This window comes from Malus sylvestris, chromosome 4 (assembly GCF_916048215.2).
Source record: "Malus sylvestris chromosome 4, drMalSylv7.2, whole genome shotgun sequence".
Classification (NCBI taxonomy): Eukaryota; Viridiplantae; Streptophyta; class Magnoliopsida; order Rosales; family Rosaceae; genus Malus; species Malus sylvestris.
Window position 1 is genome coordinate 1388091 of NC_062263.1, and position 24413 is coordinate 1412503.

Here is a 24413-nt window from a genome sequence, read left to right on the forward strand (position 1 = left end):
GCGAAGGATTCCTAATCAAAAGGAAATCCAAGTACGAGAAGCTAAAACGCCTAGGACTAGGACTGCGTATGAATCTCGGTTTCCTTGACAGAAGCAGATGACGCGATGGAGACGACGGTGGCGGAGTTGCACAGGCAGATAAAGTCGTATGTGATAGATTTGCAGATAAAAGTTAGATGCTTATGCATGACTAACAAATCTCACTAACATCTGAGAGTTCCAATATATATAAACACAGCAGAGACCTATAATACCTCGTAAGATCAACAGAGATGAACCAAGAAGAGGTCAAATGAAAATACGCCGTGCCAGTTCATTAGGCAATCGACATAGCGATCAGAGCATACAAATGGATTTGCTGTTATCGAGAAACAACAGAGATTACCAAACACACAATTCATCGAAGCAGTTTGAAAGAACTATACAACTGAAATCCCTTATCTTAAGCTGCTTAGCTTCATTATAGATTACCTTAAGATCAAAGTATAACACGACCGCCCGAGCAAGAAAGAACTACATTACTTTGATCCAAAAAGTTCACATTGTAAGCATGGTCTCTCGGAGTACTTATTTCTTTAGACTTGTAGAACAAAGGACAGCAAGGACAAAACTAACAACTTCTGACACGAACCTAGGTCAGATACGCCCGGCCAAAAGGAGATATAAGTGGAAGGTAGAAGTCACAATACCTATCAAAACGGCTTGATTTCACACTCATATTGCCAAAACGTTATTATTGAGGGATAAAGAAAATTATTCAATTTAAACACAATAGTTACATAAAAATTTAGAGTTGGGAATTCATGGTCCTTATTGACTCGATTTCAAGCTCGATAGATCAGTCAATAACCATACCTAATTGAACAAAGTACAAATCGGAGTGCATTAAACAAATTTCTAACCTTTACAATTCCCACGACACTGCAGACATTCATACATACAGAGCAGAGAGCAGTTTCTTCAAGGTAAAGCGTTATCCATCGAGAATGTATTGATCATCTTGATTTTCTCCGTCAACCCTAGCATCATCATGAACCAAAATATTCACATGGTGCAAGTTCTGCATCATTTGTGATAAATAATGGTTACTAGCACTTGTATGATCAGACTGTCCAGCTGGATGAGCAGGCCACTGAGAGACAATCCCAAGTAACTGGCTTGTAAGGCTTTGTTGCTCGTGAAGAATACGAGTCTGCATCTGGCCCATCTCTGCCCGGTGGTGAGCCAACATTTCATCAATCCTCGTCTTCCATTCTGTTCTCCTCCTATTCATCCTCTCCTCCCATTCCCTCTCATGAATCAACTCGTCCTCTTTTCTTCTTCTTTCTCTCTCTTCACTCTCCTTCTCCAATGCTTCCCATTCTAGAATCCTCTGCTTCTTTAACTTCTCTCTTGTCTTCTCTTGCGTCTCCTTTTTATTTGCCCATTCCTCCCATTTCTGCTCTCGTTCTTGCTCACACTCCATTCTAAAATTCTCACTCCTCCGTCTGTCCCGTTCTCTCTCTGCCTCGCGATGCTCAAACCGTGCCTCCATTTTCTTCAACTTGCCCAGTTGGTTACCTAGAAAGGCCCATGCCTTCTTCTTTCCCAACCCTGTCGACACCTCCCTCTTCTTCTTCCTCTTCTTTAAATTATGACCATTTTGCTCAACTTCTTCGAACACAAACTTGTCATCTCCATCCTGCCTCAACCGATCACAACGATTAAAATTCTCCTCTCCCTCCTCCCCGTCAAACTCAAATCCCAAACCCATCACTGCATTCTCAACCCCATCAATCCCCGCCCCAAAATCCCCATCTGAATGCCCCAATTGCCCAAAGTCCACAAGCCCCATTCCCCTCCCACTCCCCACAAACCTCCCACCATTCTCACCATCCCCATTCACAGACACCATCAAATCATTACCACTATTACTCACAATCTCCACATCCCCAAAAACCTCCTTATACCTCAAAAAATTCGACCAATGCGCAAGGCCCTCCATCCAATCAAACTCCTCCTCACTACACTCCCCACTCCCACCACCACTACTACCAACACCACCCCCACCGCCCCCCGAATTACACTCGGGTTGCTGCTTCTTAATCTTCTGCTTGACAAGCAAATACTGGTGCCTCATGTTCTGGACCTTGGTGGAAACATCCTTCCAAGACCACTGCCAACGATACGCAATCGGGTCTCGAACATGGTGCACAGAATTCACATAGCAGGCAATGGGTTTAAACTTTTTCTCTCTGGTTTTCATCTTAGCAAGGGTCCCATCAGAGACCATCTCTCCATATCTGTCGATCAGAGTTCTCTCCTCGGACTCTGTCCACTTCTTTCTTCTCGAGGGCATCATTTTTGTGCCCAAGAACCAATCTTTACTGTGCAAAAAGGACCTCAAATCCTAGAGGCTAATGCCTAACAGATAAAATCTGACACACCCATATCGAGAAAACATGAGAATTGAGCAGCAAAGTAGAGAGAATGGATTGAGAGCTTACCTTGGGATGGAGATTGAGAACCCGTGGTGGGGATTTTCTCGGGAAAATTGGCAGAGAAAGTGAGGGGGAGTTGTGGGAGAGTGATCTGTGGGGATTCCTGTAGTTTTCTGAATCTGTTGACTCAGATAGTTAGGAGGAGGACCAACAGTTTTAACTGAGGACTTGAAAAATTCGGTGTCGAACTACCGGAGTAGATAAACTAGACACAAGGGGAAGCAGATTTGGTATGTCCGAAATTTTTTGTGGTTTTATTTTATTTTATTTTCTTTCAAGCTTTTATTATTTATTGATCTAGAAGAAATGGCTTATTACGAATTCGCTCCTAAAACTTATTTGTTTACCCACTTTGGTCCATATTTCAAAGGGAAATGACTTCTTGATTATGGCTGGCCATGGTTTGGGTTGGTACGGTTTTGGGTCCAAACAATGGGATTTAGATCATCTCCGGATCTTCTCATTGGGGATCCCATGGATCAATTCATAGTAACCGTTCATAAAAAATCGTGCGGTCATAATATTTTTTATTTTTTATTTTTCACGTAAAACGAGACTGTTTTACTTTTTTAAATATAAAAAGCATTTAATTTTGACCACACGATCTTTAATGAACAGTTACTATGCATTGATCCCCGGAATCCCCAGTAATGGATCCAGAGAGGATCTAAATTCCAAACAACGAACCAAATTGTATGCTTTTGTTGCCCCAATTTTAAACCACAAACAAATCATAATGGGTTAAAATTAAGGCTATGTCGAAGTAATATTAGAAATATTTTGTAACCTATTCATTTATAAAAATATTCATCTTCAATCGGTTAAAATACTTATTCTCATAACTCAACTTCTATTGTTGGAGACGCCGCTGTTAAAATCTAGCGAGACTTCTGTTCACCACTAATTATTCTACCATTTTATATTTATTGGGTTTAAATAGAAGCTTCCTTAATTTAATGTGAATAAATTTAATGTGAATAAAAGGGCGCAAATGTGTTTGAATAGTAAGCTGGGTGAAACGACTAATTGACTTGATGGACAAAAGCTCTTCTCTAAGAAACCATAATTATGAGTTCTCATTAATTTACTAAATCTAACTTAAACATCGGTCACCTAGTACTACGATCTAATGGTATTCCTTTTTACTTGTAAGCGAAAGGTTTTAGGTTTGATTTTCGCCTAAGGCGAATTCGAACCACATGATTGCTAGCCCATTGTGAGACTAAGTTCATCCCTTCCCGTTTGCTAAAAAAAAAAACTCAAACATCCGAAAATCTTAGACTAAGGTAATTGTTTCTAAGCCAAGAAATTATAATTATGAATTCTCATTAATTTTTCCTAAATCTAACTTCGATATTTGAAAACTTTAGACTCACACTACATCGGCGTGACAATTCACTTTTGAAGGCAAGGCAAGGCAAGGCTTCCTACTTGCCTGAGTTGCCTCCAGCCTTTCATTTTTTAACAATTCACTTTTGAAGTATGCCAATCCTTTTCTTCTCTGGGTGCTTTTAGCAAAAGCACAAGTTCAGCTAAAGAAGAACATATGGATGGTGAGTAAGAAGCACTTTTCTTCACTAAAAGAATTTATAAATTTCATCATTTCCTGTAATTTAATTTCATCAGTAACAAATTCCCCCAAACTGCTGTAAATCTTATTTAACCATACAAGAAAACCTGTTCAAGAAAAAGGAAAAACAAATGGAAACTCAAGTATGGAGGAGTCCCTACAAACAACAAACTGCAACCTGATACCGTACCAGTGCATAAACTTCACTATCTGCGGCGCGGCTATCAGGAATTCGAGGATGAATCTAAGTGGCTCGGACTTTTGAATCCGGAGGGTTCCTTGGGTGGATCATTTCCCATGTCCTTTGTTTTGTGAAGGAGAAATGTACCGGATAATATAGTGATGAAACCACACAGTTCAGTCACTATGTGTGATCCATTTTGTGACTCCCAGTCCTGCAACCGAAAGGAAGGGTAAAAACCGGATTGTGAATCAAACCGAGTATTTAGCATCTGTAGAAAATGATTCTCGTCGATGCCAAAAGAGCGAGACAAATCGAAGCACTACAAACATTTTGAAAGTAAATGTACCTTGAACAAGATCACACTGGCAAGAATGGTGAATATTGTGAACATAACGTAGTAGACTGGAGATATGACGGCAGTGTTAAACGTGTCAAGAGCCTACAAAAATTGCATAGACAATATGGACTAAGCATTCGCCGGATAACAAGATTTAGAGTCAATTAATTGCACGGTATCTAACACTAAATAACTGATTTTTCAGGACCCCAACTGTGTGTGTTTCTATACAGCATCTGAAACTTTCTTACGAGTTTGGCCTTCGCTTCTCAATTTTTAGCAACTTATCGAATTTGACAAGGTTCAAAAGTTTGATTATCTTGTAATCTTTAAACTGTCCAGACACTAAATCAAGTTAATCAACAACTCTGATTCTCTAACTTTGTAGATAACGAAAACTACAACGGTAAACAGAATGAACGCGGTTTCTTGGGAACTATATACCTTGTTTAAGTAGTTGATCTGAAAAAGACAGCATACTGTCACTATCAACACAAAAATCCAAGTCTCGAAGTATTTAAATTGATTTGTTCCGGAAAACGTCAGCTTCAGAGCTATTCCCACTGCCTTCACACTCATAACCTGTAGATGAATCAGAGGACATAGAAGGATTACTTTATGGTACACCAAAATTAATAACATCAACGAGCTTCAAAATTATGAAACAGACCGTAAGAGATCCCATGAGTGAACAGATACCAACATAGACGATCATGTGGGTTTGCCCGTAGCGTGGCACATAACGGACAATGAGGACAGCAACCAGAATCAATACTATACATGTGTAGATGATGAAGCCTGTGAATAACGAAATCATTTGTACTAACTGTCTCGGATGTTCATAAACTAAGAGACTAAAGTAAATCTGCAAATACCTGGCTGCGTAGCATGATGCCACACTTGCTTAACGGAATATATTGGTTTCTCTTGTGGAGCATGCAATACAATACTTACAGAACCCACCACGCAAAGAACACAACCAAGCACACCAAAAATATGCAATTTTTCCTTCAAAACAAAATGAGCAAGCACTGCACTGGAAAAAAAAAATTTCGTCCTTATAAAAACACTCACACGCAAACACTGCTATCACAACAGCATGTGTGTACACACGCACAAGCCCATATGTTTAATACATCAACCGGCAGACAAAGGATATAACAAGAATAGACGAGGGCAGTGTCAAGATGTTTCATACCTGACAATAATACTTAAAGCTCCCAAGGGAGTTACGAGAATTGCTGGAGCAAATGCATAAGCCGCAAAGTTAGCTATCTCCCCAACAATCACTGAGAAAGAGAATAAACTCAGCATTAGCAGATGAGTGTCAACCACAGTAATTCTCCGATAAACAATTCTAACTTAGCATGCAATAATTTGAAAAAAAAAATCCCATAAAAAAATTTGAAACAAATTTAAAGTTTTGTTTATACCATATTTAGGGCCTCGTATAAATACTCGAGGGACTTAAATGTAATTATGTAATAAAGGAATTGGCAAATATGTAATAAGTGAGGAGTCCTTATTCTATAAAAGGACCCCTCACCCTCACAATTAGGGGAGGCCATTTCTTAAGCCCTCCTCATCCTCTCAAAGTTCTCACTCTCATTCAGAGCTCTCTCTCCATCAGAAATACAACAATATCAGTGTGGACGTAGCCCAAACTTTGGGGTGAACCACGATACATCTTGTGTTATTTACATTTCTTACAGATTCACGGTCGGATTTACGTTGTTCCAAGACCTCCGGTTTTGTGCATCAACAAGTTTAATTTATCTTAACAGGACATCTATAACATTGGATGAAAACACCAATTGGATAATCCCTTCGATTTCATATAGATTTTCCGACATAACGTATGGATGGAAAACTTGAGGCTGTTAATGAAACCACAATATCATCCCCTTGTTTCAAATAATATTTGCATATTGCCCCTGGAGAAACAAAGTCAAGGATGTCACTGTTCCGTTCTCTCACACACATAACCCCTTCAACCTAAATAAAAGTTATATCCGAGTACAGATAATTAAATCATGTAGAATATCCAGAGCGTGTCAGTTGAGTATCATGTAAAATGGTGTGATCAAAAGCACTCCTAACACCCGACCCAAAGCCACCTTTTCTACAGTTCTAGTAGACAAAGCAGAAACCAGAAAGAATCAAGAAGAAAATGCTTTCAGATCGGATCAAAGTGAAGGTCATTGTTTAACCATTTTTGCGCACAACTTTCTGTCCATGACCATCATGACTATCTGCATTTCCGATCTCAGAGCAAAGCTCGGCAATGAGCTTCTTCGGTATAACCACACAAAGTGAATCAAGCAAAGCTCGGAAATGAGCTTCTTCGGTATAACCACACAAAGTGAAGGAAGATCTCGTTCTTTTCGGCTGGCTCTTTTTTAAGGTTTGGACATATAAATTACTAGTTCTAATTACAATTTGGAAGTCTTCCCGAAATGACATCATGTAAAGAGTTTAATTTGTGCTTTTAATTTGTGTAAAGAGGTCGCACTTGGTGCGATGGCAAGTGCCTTCGCCCATGAGCGGTAGGTCTCGGGTTCGAGACTTGGGAGCAGCCTCTCCATAAATAGGGGTAAGGCTAGCCAACATTCACCTCTCCCAGACCCTACGTAAAGCGGGAGCCTTGTGCACTGGGTACGACCTTTTAGTAATTTTAGGTCTATAAAGGATATGTATGATGAAGCAAAGACTGCCGTAAGAATTCACAAACCTAAAGCTTTCCCATAACTGTAGGGTTATATCAAGGCTCATCTTTAAGTCTTTATCTTTTTGCATTGGTAATGGATGAGTTAACGGGACATATTCAAGATGATATTCCTTGGTGTATGCTTTTCACAGACGATATAGTGTTGATAGATGAAACTTAGGAAGCGGTAAATGCGAAGCTTAACCTTTGGAGAAAAGTGTTGGAATCTAAAGGTCTTCGCCTAAGCCGATCAAAGACAAAATATATGAAGTGCAAGTTCAATGCAAATGGAGGCCAAAATGAGTTAGGGGTGAGAATCAGAGATCAAGAAGTACCAAAGAGCGACCGCTTTCGCTACCTATGATCTATCTTGCAAAAGAACGGAGAATTAGATGGAGACCCTCAACCATAGAATACAAGCTGGATAGATGAAGTGGAAGAATGCATCCATAGAATACAAGTTGGTGTATACTTTTCGCAGACGATATAGTGTTGATAGATGAAATTCAGGAAGGGGTAAATGCGAAGCTTAACCTTTGGAGAGAAGTGTTGGAATCTAAAGGTCTTCGCCTAAGTCGTTAAAAGACAGAATATATGGAGTGCAAGTTCAGTGCAAATGAAGGCCAAAATGAGTTAGGGATGAGGATCGGAAATCAGAAAGTACCAAAGAGCAACCGCTTTCGCTACCTAGGATCTATCTTGCAAAAGAATGGAGAATTAGATGGAGACCTCAACCATAGAATAAAAACTGGATGGATGAAGTAGAAGAGTGTATCCGGCGTGTTGTGTGACTGCCTTATGCCATTAAAGCTTAAGGGAAAATTTTATAGGACGGTAATAAGGCTGGTGATGCTGTATGTCACGAAATGTTGGACAGCGAAGCATCAACCGTACATATAATGAGTGTAGCGGAGATGAAGATGCTTCGTTGGATGTGATGGCACACGAGAAATGATAAGATTAGGAATGATGATATCTGAGGTAAAGTAGGAGTAGCCGAAATTGAAGGAAAGATGAAAGAAAATCAGTTACGGTGGTTTGGACATGTGCAAAGAAGGCCTACTAACACTCCGGTTAGAAGATGCGACTACGGGACAGAGTTACATGGCCGAAAGAGTAAAGGAAAACCTAGGAAAACTTTAGAAGAGATTCTAAGAAAAGACTTAGAGTACTTGGATCTAACGGAGGACATGACACAGAACCGAGCGCAATGGTGTTCTAGGATTCATATAGCCGACCTCACTTAGTGGGAAAATGCTTTGTTGTTGTTGTTGTTTTTGTTTTAGTAATTTTAGGTCTATAAAAACCCATAATCTCAAATTTTTTAAGTTTGATATCAACAGTTGGCCAATAATCATCCAAAGTTCAGTGTCCTGACAAACGAATGCCTACTATCGGTCTGCCTGACTATGATACTTGTACAGAAAAGGAATCCAATATACTTTCTTCTGGAGGTTCTTAATTTTGTTTTTTGAAGAACTGATGCCGATAGCGTTTAAGGAGACTAGGAGACTCATCACTATCCAAATCCATATTCAAATTTGGTACCGAATGTTGACTTATCAAACGAAGGCGAGTGGTCTATGCCCTTCTCCGGCCTTGGAAAAGCAGCATACTACAGAAGCTAGGGCATTGTTCGCCTTTGGATATGAACACTATTTCATTCTTAGTGAAAACCCACCATAGAGATTGAATGTTGATTTATCTTACTCCACTACAAATAAGTCGACGTTCAGATACTCTACCTTGGCTATGCAGCCAACATATTACAGGTTGCACAGCCATACCGCTATATGGTGTAGCAAAGCACAGAAACAAACAATATAAAGGATTCCATATAAGTAAATGATGGCAAATGCGGCCTTTCCTTGCGATGAGAAAAACAAATTCATCGGACAAAAAATGGGCGGGGAGAGACAAAAGAAGGGCTGAATTTATAAACACATCCAACAAGAATGAAGAATCCAGAAAAAAAAACAAAAAATAACTTAAAGAATGCAACAATGCTAACAAACAAAGCAATTAGAACAAGAGATGATTAAACTTACTTGCTATCATCCCAGCCCACCACAAGGGTTCATACAAGTACGTATACCCTCCTAATCCTGAATCCGAAAATCCACAAACTCAATTAACAAAACATCGACGAAAACAACGAAATTGTAGGCAAATTTCCAAAGATATTTGAGGATTCAAGACTCTAAATAACGATAAAGGCGCAACGGAAAAGGGAATGAAACCTGCTCTGGTTCCTGTAGCGCCGGCCTTTTTAAGACCTTTCTTCTTGATGATAAAACTAGTGCCAATGAAAATGCTTGAAGAAACCGCAAGAGTGAGTCCATGAACATTGTCACGCGATATCCCCATTGATCACACAAAATATGGAGGAAAACTTTGCAGGGCCAAGAAATATTATATCCAAAAATCCAAATTAAATTCCTGATCCATAAAACCAGGCCAAGCAGATCACACAAATAACACAATCAATCCCAGAATAAATACATGCATTTAAATAAATAAAAATAGAAAATGATCATAAATATAAACAGCATACCTTCTTGGCACGCTGCAAAAGAAGGCAATGGGAGTTAAAAACCCACCACCACCATGATGTCTGTAATTTTATGGGGTTTTTTTTTTACATCCGACGTAAGAAAGTGATTGAATCGACGAAGATGGTAAATGGGGTTTCTGTGAAGGAAGGGAGGGAGGGAGGGAGGGAGGGAGGGAGAGAGAGAGAGAGAGAGAGAGAGGGGGGTTTGGTGGTTTCTTGTGAGGCTAGCTGAGGCAACGGTATGTCCGTTACGTTGGCGTATGAGAAACGAATGCCCTCCGCATCCCGCGTTCCTGCCATATGCCTTTGTGAATTGTGTTATTTTAGTGTGTTGTTTCGAGGTTAGATTCTCGGAGAAATTTTTTATTGGAAACGGAATTATTTTTACTAATTAATGAAATTCTTTTTGTCAACTAAAAGAGAATGAAAAGATAAATTAATCTTTTATCACATAAAAAAAAATGATGGGCAATAATGTAATTTCACAGGTCTAAATTTTACTTTTTTTTATTTAAGCATCACCATGATGTTAAAATACCTCAAATATTAAAAAAATATTAAAAAAAAACAAAAATAAAAACCTCTCACTCCCCCACGTTTTCTCTCTCTCCCTCCCTCCTTCTCTTTTTCTAAAAAAATGTGTTCATACATACAAAATATGTAGGCAAATGCTAGGTATTTTAATAGAAATGCCGAAAAGTTTTATTTTTTAAGTTATTAACTTTTTAGTACACATATTTTATCATTTGTACTCTGTATACCGGTCACATTGAAAAATCTTTCAGATTCTAGTTGGTGTTCTACGAGAAATCTTTTAGCATCCTGAAAATATACTAAGTGTTATAATACTAATAGTTAATATTTTTTTTAAAATTTAATAATTGATGTATCACTCATGGTATTTTTTTTATTTCTCCTTTTCTATTTATTTTTTGTTAAATAAGAATTTTGTTTATTTATTTTTCGGGTATACTAAAAAAATGCACAACTCCAAGTATTTTTAATTTTTATTTATTTGTTATTTGTTATTTATTTTTTTGTTAAATAGGAATTTTATTTACCAATTTAGCTAAAATGATCATTGATATTGACATAATTCAATAAAAGTCCCTCAATTTGTCACTATCAATGGTTTTGGACTTTTCGTGAAAAATCTTTGTTAATAAGGATTAAAATGATAAAAATACCCTTAATTTAATAAATAAGGACAAAATGACTTGACAAAACTCGAGAATATTTTTTTATTTTGATCCTATTTAACGAAGATTTTTTACAAATTATTTAAAATAATGGTGAAAAAAATCAAAACTAATTATATCGATTTTTAACCTCAAAAAAACAAAATAAAGAGATACTTAAAAATTATTTTGATTAAAAAGTCTATTTTCGTTGAGTGAATGAAATACGAAATTAGGAATTAAAAAAGGAAACTATTATTAGCATTCTAAGAAGACGTTTGTTTGTCCTTATTAAGCCCCAGTTTGGGGTTGAGGTGATTTTAAAAAAAGCTCCTATGAAAAAAAGCTGGGAGTGTTTTTGGTGTTTGGTAAACTTAAAAAAAATGTCTTATTTTGGAAGCTGCTGTGAGAATAAACTAAAATCAAAGGAAAAAGCTGAAGCTGCAATTTGTAGCTTTGGAAAACTGGCTTTTTTTCAAAGCACACAGAACTACAGTGCTCCTTTAATGAAAAGACCCACTATTAGACTGCTTTTTTTTCCAAAAGCACTTTTACAAAAAAGTTTACCAAACACTCTGCTGATTTATTTCACAGCCGCTTATTCTCACAGCACAGCCGCTTATTCTCACAGCAGCTTTTTTTCAAAGCACAGCAATACCAAACCAGCCCTAAGTGAGACTGGACTAGACTAGATTAGGTGTTAGTGTAATCCCATATCTGTTAGAGAAAGGGACTAGCTTTAGGGATTAAACCTCACTCGCCTTGACTACGGGCTCGCTGGATAGTATTAGCGAGACCCCCCCAATACCACTGAATTGCTAAGACCATTCTTTTCTCTCGTGTTGTTCCACTCGACTTCTTGCTCTGCTCGACTCCTCATCCTGCTTGACAACCTTGTCGGACCATCTCAGGACCACCGCCGTGTCCTCGTAAATCACGGCTTCCTCTGCCACTTTCTCTTCTTAGTTTTCTTCAATTTTGTTTTGAAGATTCGTGAAATTATTACTGGGTTTTGATAGATTTTTGTTTTTGATCGATTTGTGAGTTTGATTGATTTCTCAGATTTGATTGGTTTCTAGGTTTTGATTGCTACCCATTTGTTTTCAATTTATCTGCTATTTTTCCTTTTATGAATTGATTGATAAGTTTTTGTAAGTTGAAGTGATTTTTTTCCTCATTCCCTGCTTTCGTTTTGCTAGAAATTTGATGTTATCATATTTTGGTTTAATCTTTATCCAAAACTCCCCGATTTTCTTACAGTTCCACTACAAGATCTTGAGAACTGCAAGAGATGCAAGAGCCAAGAGCCACTAAATCTGCAGGTTTCTCTCAACTGGCAGACAAGGAAACAAATACGAGGACCACAAAAAGTCGCCATGAGGTATTGGAATCCTTGATTTTCAATTTGTCAATCGGGAAGGCCAAATGGCATTGGCTTTTGTAGTTTATTATGGCGTATTATCTTGGTGTTATTGTGGTCATTTATGATGTTTTATTGACTGAAATTAATGGATGGGTTAATTGGTATCTTGTGGGATGCATTAGAACTGTTTTCAGTTGAAAATTTGTGTATGTTTTCAGTTGGGGAAGTTGAACCTAGTACTGCTTTTCTAGTAATTTTTCTCTAATTTTCAGCTTTTGGGTTGTTCTTGGTTGTGTTGTTTGTCAAGTACTGCTTTTCTGGTAATTTTTCTCTAATTTTCAGCTTTTTGGGTTGTTCTTGGTTGTGTTGTTTGTGGTTGATTTGCTTCTGCACTGGCTTTTTTTTTTTTTCTGGTTTTCTGCATCTGGGTTCTCTAGTAGGCATTTTCCTGTGCCTGGTTCGTGCGAAAAATCGAAGCTTGAGTAATTTTATGTAGAACTTTGTTTGCTCAAGCTGGGAGCTTGAGATCACAAGGTTTAGTTCGTATTTCGTTTCAAAAATGCTAAGTGGGGTAAGTTAAGAAATTGTTGGAGGAAACGAAGAATTGTTGTTTTTGTTCCCTATTGTATGTCAGTTGTTGAGAATAAGAGTATATCATGTCTAAATTGGAATGTTTGGTTTTGGTTTGCAGAGTTTGTTTTAGGACTGCGATTTAGCATCTAGCATTTTTGTTCTTGATGATTAGATTCACTTGCGATGAGCCTTGCAAGTTGTGTTTACGTATGCGATCTCTCGTACTCTTTTTGTTATTCACTTTGTCATCCCCTTTTCATGTTGTATATTATTTGGCAGTGCACATTATATTACGAATGCCATTGATAATACTCAAAGCTGTAGCTGAACTTTGGTTTTTGTTCATCACGATCTCATCACATTTTGTATGCGGTTCATTTCTTTCAGTTTAGGAGTTACAAGCTAATTGCAGGGCATTGGAGGTTGAAGTGTGGTTGGTACAAATGATGAGTGGAAAATGGATTGGAGGCATGATTTTCCTCCTAGTTGGCATGTTCACCAATGTACTAGGTCTAGGTAACATAGTAACCTTGTTTTGTTTTCTGTTGATTCCGATTTTCTATTTTTGATAGTATAACTTCGAGCTCCATTCTGCCTGAAATTCTTGTCGTGAGGTCTTGGTTTTACTGACTTTGTTCAAGGATCTCTGAATTAAGTGTGCAATCGGTATCAACTGCTCATGTGGGCGGTAGTGTATACTGCTGATGAGGATTTGGAGTCCATAACCGACACACAAACTGAATTACAGCTGATGGAGTTAGATGCTCACAATTTTGTCAAATTCAAAGTGCAGAACAGTCACTACCCCAATGGACCATTGCAGAAAGAAAGCAAGTTCTTTTTTAAACCTTGAGGACAAGGTTGTTCTTTAAGGGGGGGAGTAATGATATGATCTGTAATTAGTGATTAGCTTAATCACTATTAAAGGTTTTAATCTTGGGATTATTAGGCTTATTCCTGTTTTAGTGAAGTTTGTTATAATTAGCCAGCTGACATGATGAGTTGTGACTTGAATAAGAGCACTAGCTCTCACTATTGTAATCAGATCAGAATTTACAAACACAAAAATATATTGGAGCTCTGCTCCCTTCTACTTCATCTTCTCCATTTGTCATTTCTATTGCTACTTGTAGGTTGAATATGGTCCTCAGATTTGTGATCCTATCATCAAGAAGCTTTTGAGCATACAGAAAGCACCCTTTTCTGACCCATAACCCAGATAACCTTTTTTACATCGTACTGGGCTTCCTAATTCAACAAGCTTCTAACTCTTTCTAATTTCTGCTTTGTTTTCTTAAAAGACCATTCAAGAGAGTCCTTTTTCTACAGCCGCATGATGCTTGGAAACTCTTTTGGCCAAGGCAATTGCAAATGAACGTCAAGCTTAGTTCAGCAGTGTCAAAGGCCCTAAATTGCTCACCATGTGGTTTGGTGAGGGTGAAACCAATGTTCAAGAAATCTTATACAAGGCTCGTTCATCTTCTAAATTGCAAAATTGGTTCTATTTGCCTATCAATTTGAGTCATTGAAAAGTTTGATAATTCTCCAAGTTGCAAAGCACCTGCAATTCGTGATGAAGAAGAGGGATATGCCCTTTTATTTTTCCATATATTCATTTTGATATTTTTAATAGAAAATAAATTAAAATATAATAATAATAATAATAATAATTTATTGTTAGTCTAGCTTCTTAGTTTGACACTGCACCAAACGCTTCACTAAGCTAGTCCAGCTTAGTGTAGTCTAAGACAGTCCAACTTAGTCCCTGAAGCTAGTCCAGTCCGAGATAGTCCGGTACAACAAACGCACCCTAAAAATCTCATTATACACTTTCTACAAGTATATTTTCCTTTCTATTTATAGAAAATTTAAAATGTCAAATAAAATTTTAAAGCTACTAGACCCACCCATTGTCTTATTTCTCCACCCACGTTATAATCCCACCCTCCTTAAAAAGTGAAAAACTTAAAATGTTATTTCCCCACCCACTATTATTTTCAAAATAACCTTTAACATATGCATACATATGAAATTATAAAAGAACATATAATTTTCATAATGCATCACAGATGTGGTATTTCAACTGGCTCTCATGCCAGGGTGCTGCTGATTCAATCCAAGCGTTCTAAAATGCACACAACAATGAAACAACAAAAAAGGAAAGGATTGTTTGATTTGCTTAAAGATTTTCGTAGGTGAGTTTTGTGTTTCTCAACCTACGTTAGCCAAATTCAAATAAACAATAAAATTAAGGATATGTTGCCCAAATCCTTTTTGCTGATCTTGAAGTCACAAGTATGCAAATTCAATTGGAAAACATAGAGGTATCCAAATTCAAAAGGAAAACTTCGACGGCAAATGCAAAAGATCCACTTACAAAATTATTCTTTTACCCCTTCAATAGAAACATAATTTTCTAACTTTTCCATAGAAGCATCATCTTCTGTTTCTTCAACGAAAAAGTCATCTAAATCCTTTTTTTTTTCTTCCTGTAGATGAAAAGAGATGGAAAGATGAGTTAGGGTTTAAGATAAACTGAGCGTGCAACCCAACTCTTTTTTTTTTTAACACAAAAGAGGATAATTATGTCCTTATCAGTCATTTTACAAATGAACAAATTTGTAATTAAATTTTTTAATAAAAGATAGATGAAAAGATAAGACAATGGGGTGGGAATAACATCCCTCTAAAATTTTAGGAGTCACGAATCACGATAACAATTTCCTTAAAAAATTGAGACGGTAGGAGTATATTTTGAGTTGCCCTTGTGTTCAAAATATCCCATCTTATCGCGAACCCAAATCTTCCGCCGTCCGCAACATAGAGAATACGTACGCTCCTTCCTCCCATCCATCATCGGTCGGATTCTACGTGTTTGGCTGCTGAGAAAGTCCGATTAAACTTTCCCAGAAAATTGATTTGGAAGAAAACAAAAGGCCTCCTTATTTTTATCTAATATCGGTATTGTCATTGCTTTTTCAAGATTTCTTTTTTCTTCACGTCATATTCGTCAATTTCTCGGCATCAATCAGGACATTATAGATATTTGCTTCATCTGTTTTGGTATTTTTGTTTAATTTTAGGGTTTCGAAGAATAGTGCGAATGGAGGTTTTGGCTGATTGATCTTATTAGGGTTTTGAACTTGTTTAATTGAAGGACGGTATTGGCGTTTAGGGTTTCTGTGAGGTTTGGTTATTGGGGGAAGTAGGGCATTGATGGCTGATCGAAATCTTGCACTTGTTAAGCCAGTATGGATGAAGCAAGCCGAAGAGGCGAGGAGCAAGAGCGAGGCTGAGAAAGCCGCAGCGGCAAAAGCTGCTTTTGAAGCCACATTCAAAGATGTGGATAAGAATCGAGAGAAAGAAGTGGTGGCTGGATCAGATAGTGAATCTGAAGAAGCTGAGGACTTGGCGAACAAGCCCATTGGGCCGGTGGACCCGGCAAAGTGCACTGCAGCCGGGGCTGGGATCGCGGGTGGTACAGCATGTGCGCCGTCTTCGTTTATGGTAGTGACTAAAGACTCTGATGGAAGGAAGGTTCCAAATGGTGGGGTGCAGATTAAGGTGAAAGTTGTGCCTGGTGTGGGAGTTGGGGGATCAGAGCAAGAAGGGATGGTGAAGGATATGGGTGATGGGACGTACACAGTTACTTATGTGGTGCCAAAACGAGGGAATTATATGGTGAGTGTGGAGTGCAGTGGTAAACCCATCATGGGTAGCCCATTCCCAGTGTTCTTCAGTGCAGGTATTTATAGTTTATCGTGCTTTTATGTGTTGTTGTCGATGCATTTAGTCCAGAGTTCATAAATTTATTGCGGGTTTATTGTTTAGTGAGTGAGTTGTGCTCTTAGCCAATATTGTTTCTGTAATGATGTCAATGCTGCAATTAGCTTGTGGTCTATATGAAATCCTTTGCAGCTCTTAAAACTGCTTCTGAGATGCACCGAAGACATAAGAGAAAAACAAAAACATTCTTTCTAGACAAGAAAGTGACTGATAGGGGAGGTTAGGGTTTTTAAGGAAATAGTTTTATCTTACATTCTTTTGCAAGACGCAGTATTAAAGCCTATTCAGTATGCATCTTGGATTATTCACAAGTTACTGGTTATCTCTCAGACACATAATTTTGAGGATTTGCTTTGTTCTCATGCAGGTTCTAGTGCTGGAGGACTGCTGGGATTGGCTCCGCCGTCCACATTTCCCAATCTAGTTAACCAAACCATGCCTAACATGCCAAATTATTCAGCTTCTGTTTCAGGGGCATTCCCTGGACTGTTGGGAATGATTCCAGGCATTGTTCCTGGTGCTTCAGGAGGGGCTATATTGCCAGGAATTGGAGCATCTCTTGGGGAAGTTTGTAGAGACTACCTTAGTGGTAGGTGCGCCAAAATTGATTGTAAGCTGAACCACCCGCCTCACAATCTGCTAATGACTGCGTTAGCTGCAACCACCTCTATGGGAAATGTTAGCCAAGTGCCTATGGCACCTTCTGCAGCTGCAATGGCTGCTGCTCAGGCAATTGTTGCTGCCCAGGCTCTTCAAGCCCATGCTGCTCAGGTGCAAGCACAAGCTCAGTCAAACAAAGACTCTTCTGGTATACCTCTCAGATTTTACGTGGTGATGATTATAATGTGGCTTAGAAGCTGCTAGTTTCTCACATGTATTTTGGCTTTTGGTAGTCTTATTTGAATGTGTTTTCTCATGTTTTTGAGTTGTGTTGTTTTCGTTACAATTGCTACATATATATATATATATATATATATATATATAGTTAAATATATATACAAATGTATATGTCTATCTATCTATAACATTTTACCATCTATTAATTAGGTTCACTTGACAAAGCTGGGAAGGCTGATGTGCTGAAGAAGACGGTTCAAGTTAGCAATCTTAGCCCACTTCTCACTGTGGAACAGCTGAAAGAACTTTTTAGCTATTGTGGCACTGTTGTAGAATGTACCATCGCTGACTCAAAGCATTTTGCATATATAGAATACTCAAAACCTGAAGAAGCAACTGCTGCTTTGCAATTGAATAATATGGATGTTGGAGGCCGTCCTATGAATGTTGAGATGGCAAAATCACTTCCTCAGCAACCAGCTGCTATGAATTCCTCAATGGCTTCATCATCTCTTCCTATGGTGATGCAGCAAGCTGTTGCCATGCAACAGATGCAATTCCAGCAGGCTTTGCTTATGCAACAAACTATGACCGCCCAACAGGCAGCCAACCGAGCTGCAACCATGAAGACAGCAACAGAGTTAGCTGCTGCCAGAGCAGCAGAAATAAGTAAGAAATTTAAAGCTGATGGAGTAGAAATTGAAGAGAAGGAAACAAAAGAGAAATCTAGGTATGTTACATTGATTACAAATTGTCATTGTCATCTGCCTTTGGATGTCTTATTCCAAAATGGTGAACTTAAACATTGAAAATACTTTGGTATATAGATTATGAAGAATTACGTGATGCTCAAATATTGTTACACTTATAAATTGTTGAAATCCTTTGTTCTGGATATCTGAGGCTTTAGATTTTGTTATCACAAATTTAGTACAGGAAATAGTGTTCAACCTGTATGATTTTAGGGTTAGGGAATTACCAGTTTTAATAAAAAAATTCCTATCCAATCCAGTTGAGTCCCAACTTAATGTACAAAATGGGGTCTCGGTTACTGTTGTTAGGTAGGTTAATGCTCAATCATATTGGTGCTACTCCTGAGAATATTCTCCACCTAATATGTTTAGCAATTAGTAACTAATGATGAGTCTGTCGTTAACAGATTATAACATGAAAGCGGTATTCAGAGGTTCAGAGGCATGAGTTTTGGAGTTTTTTTTTTTTTTTTAATTTTTTTATCTTGCAATGGTTTCCTTTATTTGTAAAATCTTATTGATTTATTGTATGCAAAAGTTATAACACTGTTGAGAAGTGCACATGTGATTATGAATAATCTCTGTTTTCATAATAGGAAACCATATAATTCTAATTGTTTATTTGAAGCAACGAAGTTTTCTTTATTTGTTAGAAATTGTTTTAATTGAAAACTGTGTTGCCTTGTTTACAATCAAAGTATTTTTCTTTTGCTAATCAATTACTCCTATTACAGGTCTCCATCACCATCTCGTGCAAGGTCAAAATCCAGATCCAGATCACCTATAAATTATCGCCGAAGGCGGAAGTCTCCTTCTTACTCTCCTCCATATCGCTATCCAAGAGATCGTAGATCCAGATCCCCTTTGAGATCACGCCACTATTCAAGCTATGATAATGAACGCAGGCTATATAGAGACATTAGGAATGATGGTGACAGAACTAGAAGGCGGGATTCAGATAGATCACATGATCATCATTTTTCTATGTCACGGAGAAATAGGAGTAGGAGTGTTAGTCCTAGAACAAGAAAAACACGAGTTGATTCGGTGTCACCCAAACATCGACGAGAAAGTTCTCCACGTAGAACTCGAGCTGCGTCTAGATCACCTGGTCATCATACAGGAAGTAAGTCTTCTCCAAGAAAACGCTCAAGGTCAAAGTCTTCAGAAGGAAAACATCACTTAAGTGACAAAAAAGATGACACCCACTATGAAAAAGAAAAACATGGAGAAAGAAGGCGATCAAGGTCAGTGTCTACTGAAGGTAAGGGACATAGAAGACGGTTATCACCAAGAAGTCCGGATGAAAAAAAATCCAGACAGAGAAGGCGGTCTAGGTCAAAATCTGTGGAAGTCAAGTACCGCTCTAATGAGAAATCGGACGAAACAAGAGATGAAAAATTAAAACGTCGTAGTAGAAGGCGGTCCAGGTCAAAATCTTTGGAAGATAAGCACCACTCTGATGAGAAAACAAATGAAATAGATGAAAAATCAAAGTATCGTGATAGAAGACGTTCTAGATCAAAATCTGTGGAAGGGAAGCATCACTTGAAGGAGTTGGGCGAAGGTAGGGATAAAAGATCAAAGCATTGTGATAGAAGGCGATCCCGGTCAGTATCTGTGGAGCCTAAGCACGACAGAAGACGTGGGTCATCCCCAAGAAGCTTGGATGACAATAAAGTGAAGCACAGAAGGCGGTCAAGGTCAAAGTCTGCTGAAGGGAAGCATCGCTCCAATGATAGGGCATATAAAAGTAGAGACGAAAAAGAAAAGAGTCATAGGAGAAGACGGTCCGGGTCTACATCTGTGGAACCTAAGCGTCATAGAGGAAGTATGTTATCCCCAAGAAGTACGGATGGAAAGAAATCAAAACACAGAAGAAGGCGCTCTAGGTCAGAATCTTCTGAAGGCAAGCATCCAGCTAGTTGTGGAAGGGATGAGAATGGTGGTGATGGAAAGAAATCAAAACACAGAAGAAGGCGCTCTAGGTCAGAATCTTCTGAAGGCAAGCATCCAGCTAGTTGTGGAAGGGATGAGAATGGTGGTGACAAATCAGAGTATCATGAAGATGGCAATGAGAAACCAAGTTCGGTGGTGAAAGATTCAACAAAGAAAATTGATGATGGGGTGGTTATTTCAGCGGAAGAGGACTTGGACTCGAAGGAATCAATGCGAAATATGAGAACTGAAGATATTCCTCATATGAAAAAACATGGTTTTGTGCAAGATCTTGATAGTGAACGAACTTCTAGAGTCTCGTTAAATGTGGAGGAAAGCAAAGTGGAAGTGTCTATCACTGAGAATCTAGCACTTGGAACATCTGGTAATTAACAAGGTGATAAATACTTATTCTTCAGTGTTGATTACTAGCATAGCTGAATATTCTACTTTTGTGGCCTACAGGACAGGAAAATCAAATTGGTTGTGAAAAGTTAACTGATGCAGATGATGTTTGCAGAACTGACTCCGGAAAGGATTACATCACAGTGAAGGCTCAGAAGAGAAACTCCCTGATACCTGATGCAGATAACGCAGATATGTTTTCTGATGACACCATTGCAGAAGAGAACTTGTGAAAATATGAAACCAGACCCTGGGCTGTTAGGATTCAAGAGTATCTGCCGGGGGAGATGATGCTGACAAGTGCTGCAGTCGCTGCACTGATAATAACTTGGTCTAATTTGAGGGACTAACTGAGAAACTTGAAAATTCTGGGGAATGATCTGTTGCTTCTCATTGGAAGGGCGATTTACTTGGAAGCTTGCTTAGCGTTTCTATTGTTGTATGGCTCTTCATAAGTATACTCTCTTTTTTTTCTTTTAATCTTATTGCAGGTTCTTTGGGTCTCTGAGCTGATCTGGATATGGTTTAAATATTTCAAGGAGTGTTCTGATATCATCCACATCCAACATTCCAGTGTTTGTAGTGAGCTTCTTTTACTGATTGATGTATGTTGGACCATTAACTCTATTATTACATTATGAATTACTTTGACTGTTTATCTTTAAGAAATATTGCTACTTTCATGTTGTTTTGCTGTAGTAATTTGGTGCTTAATTGTTTTTTTTTTTTTTTTTGGGATGAAGATACGAATAATTGGTCTGTATAAAAGGCTGAACTATGCTGTAGGTCTGTTAGCAAATCCTTTCCTCAGAGTCAGCTTGTGTCCATAAATGTATCCTGTTGATAGCATTTATGTAAATAACTGAAGTCTTTATCCTTGGCGTTTCTTTGATCTAGTTGGTCACGGGTCCATCTTTTATTTATGTTTGATGGTATGGTGGGCCTGTTATGTCTCAAACACGTGCAGGTTACGGTGATTTTGATTGGAGCTTTCTGAGATTCAGTTTGGCAGGGTTGATTTTCTCTGGATATGAAGGTATGCCGCCATAGACATTGATAGTTTTGCATGGAGAGCTTATGCTGTAAAAGCTTCTGTCCAAGTGTTGAAAGTTTATGGGAGGACCCTAGTAACTTTTGCAAGTGTTATAAATTGGTTCTTACTGTTTCCCCTCCATCTTTCTTTCTTGTGTTTTTTTTTTTCCCTTTATTTTTTTTCCTCTTTCCCTAGAAATTGGCTTGGTTGGGTAAAAGCTACTTCTAAGGTCGAGTGAAATCAGATGTTGCTGGGATGAGTTGCACCAAAATTCCACAACAGGTAATGCAGAAACTTTCTAGGTTGAGTTCCATTTCTTGATATGACATCTGGTTATACGCTCAGTTATAGTTGTATCAGTGGTACTGGAATTGTTCCTATGAAAGTAATCATACAAATGCTGGTGTTGTGCCGTTTGTTAGTTGGGTTGACCGGTGGAAGTTTTCTGTTTGATTGATCCTTATCGTTCTTGGTAGTTGCTTAGTTACCGGAGGACTGGCTACCAACTTTTTGTTTGCATACATATTCGCTACATGTAGAAGTGGTATTTGATGTTGTTCAGTGTGATTTCTGAAACCCCATTCCATTTTTTTCGTTGACCTCATTTTCTCTGGTCTTTTCCCCCCAGTTTCTTTATTTTATTTAGGGTGAGCTGTGGATGGTTAAGCACTGCTGCCTAGGTCTCAACTTGGGAATCGATTATGCTTGACTACAAATTTGGTATGTAGGATTCGATTGGAATGGACGACGAATTTGAAGGATTGGAATGGACTACCAATTTCTTCTCTCCTCGTACATCTTCCCCTCTCCCTTTCTTTTGCTCTCCACTTTGTTCTCGTTTGTTATGTAGGATTGGATTGGACTGGACGACTAATTTGAAGGCATATTGGAGGTAGAAGCAAGTGATGTTTCGTTTGGATGGGATTTGAAGAGGATTATACATCAAGAAAATCCTCCCTTCTAGTCCTACCATTTTTGGAGAGCATATTGGAATAGATAAGTTTCCTTCATGAGTAATCCATCGTCTGCACTCTAGTTGGTTATAATGTTTTCATTTCTCCCTTCAACATACCTTGAAATTAGAGTTATCCATTCCATTCCAATCCAATCCAATCTTACCAAACGAGGGTTTTTTTTTTTTTCATCTAGATTTGTTTTCAAGAAAATTTGTAGTTAAACCTCCATCACTTAATGCAAGAGAGCTTTTGCCGTAGTGCGGAGAAATTCTGAATTGTGGCTGCCATACGCAGCAGCACACTTCAAGGCTGTAAGGACCCTTGCATGTTTGTTCCCACTTGGCGCCACCTCCTTGTGAGTGTGCTGCCGCGTATCACAGCCTTCAACAAGGAATTAGAGAGTCGAGAGACTGGTAGTGGTCGTGTTGGCGTTGAGCTGGAAATTCATTTTCTTACTTGATGCTGATTTCGGCATCTAAATTTCAAATTGAATGTCGTTTGGTCTCTATTTGCAAGACACTGTTGCCATCTATCGATGACGGATGGTATTAGTTTGAAATTTGACACAATAAGATAACAACAATGGTTATTGTAGAGAAAAACAAATCTATAAGAATATTGGAACACTTCTTCCTCATGGTCAAGGGTTCGGTACTTCGCAAATTACAAATTGACACATGGGAGTGAAATTTAACCTGTGAATAACAAATTGACGTATACATTTCAAAAGGAACTATTATTGGCATCAGGAAATTAATTGTGCACTCTTTGTTTTTTTTTTTTCTTCTAAATGTAGAAAGTTTGGAGAGCACAATTAGATTTTGGAGTGCCAATCAAAGTAACAAGAAAAAGATTTTAGAATTAGTTAAAAAAAATTCAGAAATGTTATTTGGAGTCACCTAGAAAATATGAAGTCGGATTCTGTGACATTTCAAGATGAGAGAGATATCAAGAAGGATCAAGAAAAATAGTCCCAAACCAGAAGGTGTTAGTATACTTTATTTGTCATGTTTATGTATAAATTCATATGCATATTCGGTATATGCTTGTGTATAAATTTATTTATTTTGTAGTATATTAGTATGATTATTGTTTTTAATATTGGAGTGTGGTGTATAATTAATATAAAAAAAATGAACACAATGTATCCAAAATTAGTGATAAAATATAAAAGTGATTACAAAATACATAATTTTAGTAAATAATTTTAAAACATCTGAATATTTGGTATTTTAATATGGAAATGTTCGTAATACTTTAGAGATTAATTTAGAATTTTTGGAATCTTTAAAGTACATTTTATTTTTTTCATAAATTTTCAGGTTCAGATTTAAAAAATTTAATATCAGAATCAGCTCACCCCTTAGATTGAACATATCAACAAGAAGACCGATTCAAGAAAAAAATAAAGATCAAGGGTATGTTTAGATGAGGATTTCTCAAGTTTCAAAAAATTGATGTCAAGTTATGAAAGAATAGACATAATGTTATATAAGATATAGAGGAGATTAGAAGCTATCCACGAACACTACAAAACAATGTGAGAAGGTTTTGTAGATGATACATCGTAAGTAGGGATTTGTAAAGTCCTCCCACATAATTTTGTACTGCTCATAGAGAAAATGTTTTTAAGGACAATATTTGGCTATTAAAATATGAGTAGGAATTCATACTCAAAATTTCTTAAAATTGTTCGTTATCAATTTATAGAAGTTTGTGTTTATAATCCGAAAAACTCATATTATAAATCATCATATTAA

General features: G+C 37.8%; 3 protein-coding genes across 12 annotated transcripts in view; 1 reads left to right on the forward strand and 2 right to left on the reverse strand.

Moving 5' to 3' along the window:
• The window catches only part of LOC126618674 (uncharacterized), a 38539-nt gene extending 35821 nt beyond the window's left edge, over positions 1 to 2718 (reverse strand). The window contains exons 1-2 of one of the 2 annotated variants that reach the window (XM_050286823.1): positions 903 to 2718; positions 294 to 689 (exon numbers count right to left, since the gene is read on the reverse strand). In XM_050286823.1, coding sequence (XP_050142780.1) covers positions 974 to 2341 — 1368 coding nt within the window. In that variant the 5' untranslated portion in view covers positions 2342 to 2718 and the 3' untranslated portion in view covers positions 294 to 689; positions 903 to 973. Of the gene's footprint in view, positions 1 to 293; positions 690 to 902 lie in introns of those variants that run through there. The other variant, XM_050286824.1, reaches the window with a different exon arrangement.
• A 1330-nt stretch (positions 2719 to 4048) lies between these two features.
• On the reverse strand, positions 4049 to 10063 carry LOC126618686 (probable magnesium transporter NIPA2). Its single transcript, XM_050286829.1, has 9 exons — positions 9833 to 10063; positions 9519 to 9717; positions 9327 to 9383; positions 5770 to 5860; positions 5447 to 5607; positions 5242 to 5369; positions 5016 to 5153; positions 4581 to 4673; positions 4049 to 4445 (listed from the first exon to the last, which is right to left on the reverse strand). The coding sequence occupies exons 2-9, from the start codon at positions 9643 to 9645 to the stop codon at positions 4275 to 4277; spliced, it is 966 nt and encodes a 321-aa protein (XP_050142786.1). The 5' UTR covers positions 9646 to 9717; positions 9833 to 10063; the 3' UTR covers positions 4049 to 4274.
• A 5583-nt stretch (positions 10064 to 15646) lies between these two features.
• LOC126618687 (uncharacterized) lies at positions 15647 to 23754 on the forward strand. Of its 9 annotated transcripts, XR_007621809.1 has the most exons (10): positions 15685 to 15907; positions 16030 to 16691; positions 17100 to 17540; positions 17780 to 18299; positions 19056 to 20213; positions 20310 to 20644; positions 20725 to 21269; positions 21632 to 21700; positions 21893 to 21979; positions 22344 to 23290. XR_007621809.1 is itself a non-coding variant. In XM_050286831.1 (6 exons), the coding sequence occupies exons 2-5, from the start codon at positions 16163 to 16165 to the stop codon at positions 20650 to 20652; spliced, it is 3087 nt and encodes a 1028-aa protein (XP_050142788.1). In that variant the 5' UTR covers positions 15685 to 15907; positions 16030 to 16162; the 3' UTR covers positions 20653 to 20656; positions 20780 to 21009. The 9 variants fall into 9 exon arrangements, 2 of the variants coding, with proteins under 2 accessions (XP_050142788.1, XP_050142787.1); XR_007621806.1 differs by having other exon boundaries at positions 15647 to 15777; positions 19056 to 20644; XR_007621808.1 differs by having other exon boundaries at positions 15661 to 15777; positions 16104 to 16691; positions 19056 to 20644.
• Positions 23755 to 24413: the final 659 nt, after the last annotated feature.